The sequence below is a fragment of the Archocentrus centrarchus genome, unplaced genomic scaffold (assembly GCF_007364275.1).
Source record: "Archocentrus centrarchus isolate MPI-CPG fArcCen1 unplaced genomic scaffold, fArcCen1 scaffold_157_ctg1, whole genome shotgun sequence".
Taxonomy (NCBI): Eukaryota; Metazoa; Chordata; class Actinopteri; order Cichliformes; family Cichlidae; genus Archocentrus; species Archocentrus centrarchus.
In genome coordinates, this window is record NW_022060202.1 from 2735 (window position 1) to 9295 (window position 6561).

Genomic DNA, 6561 nt, shown 5'->3' on the forward strand with positions numbered 1-6561 from the left:
GATGTCATCAAAGCCATAAGTTTTCAGGTCTTGTGAGTGAAAAAGAGTCACAACATGTATATTCATCAACACAGAATTATATTTTGGGGGAAGGTTTCTCAAAATAAAGTAAATACAACCAAGTTTGTGAATTCCTTTCTTTGAACCTAAAGGGTTTGCTGTCTCAAACTCATCAAAATAGAGTTGAATCTGTAGAACATGTTTTTTCTGGGAAAACAAAATGTTACTTTTGAAGTATGAACCATCACATATGTCTTTATAAATGCCTTCTTCGTGAAGATTGGCTTTCAAAAAACTTTCACATAATTCAGCATTCCTGAACATAGACTTAAGAGTTCCTAGAATGGGCGTATACACAAATTTATCTGTTACAGGGACCTGACTGTAAAGTCCTGTTGTTTGATCTCTGCGAACATCAAACCGCACCCCAAGAACATACTCAACAGGTTCAACAATTTCCCACTTTTCCTCAAAGAACTTCTGTCTTTTGACTCGAGTATTTAAGGTTGAAAAGGGATTTTTTAGTCGATCAAAACATTTTTCAATTTTCTTTCCAAATCTGTGCCTTGAATTTCTGAAGTGCAGCCAAGAACTGCCTCTCTTACATCCCTATGAATGTCATTAACAAGTTCCTCCATAGAACCCACCATTGCTTGGACTGTGCTCTCAGCAACACCACATGCTTGCAACTGTGCAACAACAGAGGAACACATATTTAACATATGATTGTTGTCAGTAGAGGGCTGAGTAGTTACAGGAGAGTTTGTACTGACTGCCTGTGAAGTTGAGGGCTCACCAACTTCATTCAGAGTGTCCACATTGTCAGCAGTATAAGTCAAAGCAGCATCTCTATGGAAATGAACAAGATGCTTTTTAAAACCTGAATATGTGCAAAACGATAAACAACATCCCAACTGTCCACATTTTAAACGTAACGTCTTTCCAGGATATAGACCATGGTGGAGTCTTAAATGCTGACAAAGCAATGCAGAACTTTTGTGGTGTGCTTTACAGACATAACAAAGAAACATATTTGCATCCAAGGATATTTATCACCTCAAGTGTCGTGCAAAAATCTTGCTCTTAGTTCCCTGACTCTGGGACTTTCCTTGGCATGTCCCACATCAATGTTAAAAACTGTGGTTTGGATGAACGTATAGAAGTTATAGAGGGATTCATGGTAGTTGACGCTGAAGATGAAGTGTGCCTTGAAGAGCTCATCGAAAGCTGCCAAGGAGGTCTGTGCCTTGCAAGGGACGGCCTTGTGATCAATGATGATGTAGTATCTTTGGATGCTGCTCTTGTTTTCACCAACACACAGGAGGAAGGGCTGTCCCGGTTCCACACCAGCAAGGAAGGTTTCGACACTGGCTCCCATCTTTGACAAAATGTATAGAAGAGGAATGATAGGAATCCATGAAATATAGCACAGCTACATTCAAATAGCTAACAAAGCCAATAAGAAAGTGCTTCAACACAAGAAGTAGGATCATCAGAATAACCACATAAATACAGTATGATTTGCATACCTGCAGATATCTCACAACATGGTCCACAGCTTGACATGAGCTGATTTTGGCACTCTTCTTGTGGCCTTTGGAGGTAGGTGGAAGCAAGTGAAGCAACAGTAGAATGCTTGACAGGTCACTGTCCCAGCCTAGGGGAAACACAGGTAAAAGACACATTCAAATGATACATAACTGATATTTTAAAGAGTGAGCCAAACTAACCAGACCCACCTGTGTCGTGCTGCGAATACAAGAGCTCTTCAATGTGCTCATTAGAAGTCAGTTTTCTGCACTCTGTCAGGATCCTAGGTTTGAAAAAAGTAGGCCATTTTGCCAAAAATCTGCCCGACACCTCCTCTCCAAACATCATGGTGAAGTCCTGGTCAATCTACAGAAGAATGTGCATCTTTATACTATTTCATGTTGAAAGTGTATACTTTGAGTGATGATTCACTTAATAATAATAATAATATTAATAATAAGTTGTTTGTCTTACCAAGCCAGTGATGTTAAGGAATCGTGGGAAGACATCCAAGACTGTTGAAGAGCACTGTTGATCTTGAACCAGTGTTTGACGATACTGAAATGTGGCCCTCATCTTCTCTTTGACTGCCGATTCATCAGTTGAATATTTCAAAAAGGATATCGCTTCACGACACTCCTCACCAAGCAGCTGCTTATCGGTGCAGGAAACCTCTCTCTTTCTCTTTGGACTATCTTGATAGGCTGTGCTGGTGGAGGATCTCCGGTACTGAGCTGCCGAGTTGCGCTGAACAGTTTTTATTCTCCAAGCCAAGTAGCCAGATCCACTCTGTTGGTCATAGAAGTGTTCCTGTGATAGTAAAAATACAAAATTGTAGAGCAAATTCAGAATATATTACTACTGAATAAACTGACATAAAAGACTTTCATTTAAAAACTTACATATCCATTGTCTGAATATGGATCTTTGAGGCTGGGAAATAGAGAGATGATGCCCAAAGCATATTTAGTTCTCACAGAGACTGGTGGGGATCATCCTGAAAGATAAATATGACATAACTACAACAATTCTATCAGGATTTAAAGGGACAAATTCTACTGGTATTTGCTTCAATGAGTTTTAGTCTCTCTCAAATTGTCAGTTTTTATGTCATGCTTTAGCCATTTGATGTTTATTTCCATTATAGGATATATTAAAGAAATTGCTTTACTGATATGCAATGTCCTAAACTGAATGTGCTCTTTTAAACATTTTTAAAGTATAAATATGAATATTGATGTCTTACCCATGAATTTCAACCATGTTGGCCACAAGGAGGTTTACCAAACGTCTTCTTGTGCCATCCGTCAGTGATCGCAGTTTATCGTATTCATCCAAAATAACCTGTCACCTGGTTTAAACCTGGAGAGCATTTCTCACCATCTACAAGATACGCATCAAATAGTCAGAAATTTCATCAATCTTTTATCAACATCAAATTCAACAAACAACCCACAGTTGTTTAACAGCAAAATTCTTTGTGCCTGATGTTTTAACATCATTTGTTACAAAAGCTGCACACCTCTTTTGCTGCTTCCCGTTCAGCATGTGTTCTCGTCCCTCCGTTGTTGTGAACAATCACTGTGGCATCAGATGAGTCAGAAGATGCTAGCAAGGAGTCTCCAGAAACTGACACAGATGAATTGTCTGACATGGTTGACTCCAGCGAAGTAGATGATAAATCATGTTGAAGCACAACTGGAAACAGTGGAAAAAAAATGTATACAGCAAATGGATAAAATTTGTTCTAAATACTTTATTTTTCTAAATTCGTGACCTACTCCGTCCTCAACAAGGCTGAGCCTCACCTGTTGACTTCTCAGTTGTCACCCTAACAGTAAGGTTCCCTGCTTGCAAAAGATCCTCAAACACATCTGCATCAACCTCTGTCCCTGATTCATCTGTCAAGTGTAGCTCAGTCTCAAGAGCAAGACCTAGCTTCACAATGACTGATAAAAATATTATATTAGAGCAATGGAAAAACTTTTTATAGCCGGTTTTATAGCAAATAGTCCATTTACACAAACATTCTGTACTATATGAAAACTGATGCCAACCTTTCTGAAGAAATGTGCTGAAGTCATCATAACCATCTTCAGTCTCAGCTACTTTGACATACTTCTGTCGTTTCTCCAAACTCACCTTCACCAACATGATGTACTAATGAAGAAAAAAAGAAAAGGCAACCAAATGTGCCATTATTTACAGTATATTCACCGTGAATGTGTAGAGACAGAAACATTTTTGCTTTGCTTTATCACATGAAATCGACTGCGGAAATGCTTCTTTGATTCTCATATGCACAAGTCATGCCAACCAGTCCCCACCTAAATAATGGGAGCCAGCACCAAGGTTAATAGTTTGGGATTTTACATATAGTTAGGTTTAGTTAGTTTTTACTTTTGTTCTCCAATTCAGTTAGTTGTAATTAGTTTCAGAGTGGTTTTGATCATTTTTATTAGTTTTATTTTTGGTTTAATGCTTAGTTTAATTAGTTTTAGTATTTTCATACTTAAACAGGTGCAAAGATTCAAGGCGTACAAGTGAGGTACTGTTACTGAATTGTCCTCGCTGCTTTTTAAAAACATCCTTGCAAGCCATTAGCCATGTAAAAGAAACTGCATTGTAAAAATGTTAAATGAACAGCAAGTGTTGTAACCCTGCAATGTAACACCAGTGCAAGCGGAAGTAAACTACTGGATTCCGCTACGAATTATGGGTAATGGGCGCGAGGTCAGGAATGTCGTCATGACGACTAACAGCACCAACACCCATAAATAAAGAGTTTGACAATATAACATCACTTGAAGGTATAAACATGACAGTGACGTTATTTTTTTATATGCATGGAGAGCTGCAGCATTGAGTAAGTTATAAAAACTCACCAGATTTCAGACCTTTATTACCCATGGCAGCAGGTGATGGCGGGAGGGTATGCGACCCTGTTGCCAGCTCCGCTAACAAGCTAAAGTTAAAACTTTTTTTTAATTTAGCCCAAAACTTAGAAAATGATAAATAAATAAACTACTCCTGCCGATTAAAGCTCCGGGTTTAGCAGCAGGACTTGGTGTGGCGGCCCGGTGTGTTTTTTCTCTAGGAACCCTCCAGCTATTCTTCCAGCAGCAACATACCACCGGCCTCTCATAGCTTTTCTGATTTTAGCACCTGTCCATCGACAAGCAGGAGCTCAAGCCCCGGGTCCAGCACAGGCACTCTACCCCTCGATACATTATGCCATATTAAAGCCAAGACCGTCAAGAAAACGACACCACAGCTAAATATGTTAACTCAGATGGCCTTCAGATTTTCTAAGTTTTAATGTTCAGCTAACCCGACACCTCATGCTACACCAGTTTGGCTAGCTTTAACCTCTCACAAAAAATTGCAGTGTACATATATACCGTGATATCCAAACGCATATACTTACGTTAAGCAAACTATGTATAATCAATAACTTGCGCAAAGGAAAATGAATGCAGCCATAAAAATATCATGCAAAACTTACCTTTTCACGATGGTAAGCTCCAGACTGCATGAGACTGTGCTGTCCCCGCTCTTGAACAAACACGTCACAGATACGTTGAAATTCTGGGAGCAACTCTGTCAGGTGTTGATTTAAACTTAACACCAGATAGAGTTACTTAAATTTAACTCCCTGGAATAACACCAACTCTTTTGGGAAACTAACACTATATCGTTGACTAGACTAAACAAGTGTGAATTAACACTGTATTTTAACAGACAACAACAACACTTGAAATCTAACACTTCTAATTTTGGCTGTGGCAGAGCAGTGGTTAGATGTGTGTAAAATGTCACATAGGGAGTCACTCAATCTGGATCTCAGCAGTTCTTGTTGAAGTTCAGAACAGTGAAAATCTGCTCACACAAACATGTGGAGCCAAACAAGCTGAACATTTTCTTTGTTAATCTCTGGAACTTGATCTTATCCAGCTGTCGGTGTTGTGCCAAATTCATTTCAAAAAAATAAATGACTTCCAATGTTTTACTGTGTTTTTTTATGTATGATGTCTTTGCTTATATTGGTGAGTAGACTGTAGTTTTGTCCTGCTCAGTTGGTAGTATTCTTATTTCTGACACTGCCTACAGTGGGAAACTAGTAAGGCATATGTCAGGGGTATGATAATTTCATTTTCGGCCAATAAAAGGAAGCAAAAGCTAAGAAAACAACAGAGCTTAGCAAGGAACTCAAAGCAAAAGAGAAAGCATATATCGAGTCCCTGTCTGCTCGGCCGTTAAGGAAATTTCTGCAGTTAAGTCTCTCTTAACAGCCCTACTCACCAACAAGAGGAGACTAAACTTAAATTTGTGAGACAAGAGATCTTATGAACATGGCGATAAAACAGGGAGGGTATTTGGCTTAACTTACGAGGAGGAGGAAAGAAGAGCAGATTGCCATTTATTCGCTGTCATTTGTGATGATAACAGGGACATCGGTACATGACTGCATTCAAATAAATCCCATCTTTAAGCAACTTTTATCATGACTTAAGTCTCGGGACAGTCAATAGATACATAAACTAATGGAGTACTTTTTCTCACACATTAAGCTACCCACCATTACAGCGAACAAATATTCTTAATGCACCCATTTCCAGAGAAGAAGTTGTAAATGCTATCAAGAAGTTAAAAAGTGGGAAAGGCTCCTGGGCCTGACGGGGTTTACTGGTTGGGTATTGAAAGGATGAATGATGTGAGGCTGAGTACCAGCAATCCTGTTATACTTAACACAGTTAAAGCCTGGCGTTTGGTACGTCATCTGATAGGGGTTTCAATGTATGGAGGGATAGGGGGATTATAATGCTGAAAGATGTTTTTTCTGACATCACACTGATGTCATTTGCACAACTGTCCATGAAACATAATCTCCCCATACACCTCAGAAAGTATATAGCTGCACCCCTGAACACAGGAGAAATGAGGAGCAGGAGAGAGGAGACGGTCAGATCACGACTCAGACTTGGACACATTGGTTTAAATAGCACATTATTTATAACAGGTAAACACCAT

At 39.2% G+C, this 6561-nt stretch overlaps 1 protein-coding gene across 1 annotated transcript; it reads right to left on the reverse strand.

Annotated features, from left to right (window-relative positions):
* Nucleotides 1-564: 564 nt before the first annotated feature.
* Nucleotides 565-2823, reverse strand: LOC115775489 (uncharacterized). The gene is made up of 6 exons (XM_030723019.1): nucleotides 2777-2823; nucleotides 2433-2463; nucleotides 2005-2340; nucleotides 1740-1896; nucleotides 1530-1657; nucleotides 565-1378 (listed from the first exon to the last, which is right to left on the reverse strand). The coding sequence occupies exons 1-6, from the start codon at nucleotides 2791-2793 to the stop codon at nucleotides 1058-1060; spliced, it is 990 nt and encodes a 329-aa protein (XP_030578879.1). The 5' UTR covers nucleotides 2794-2823; the 3' UTR covers nucleotides 565-1057.
* Between the last annotated feature and the right edge of the window lie 3738 nt (nucleotides 2824-6561).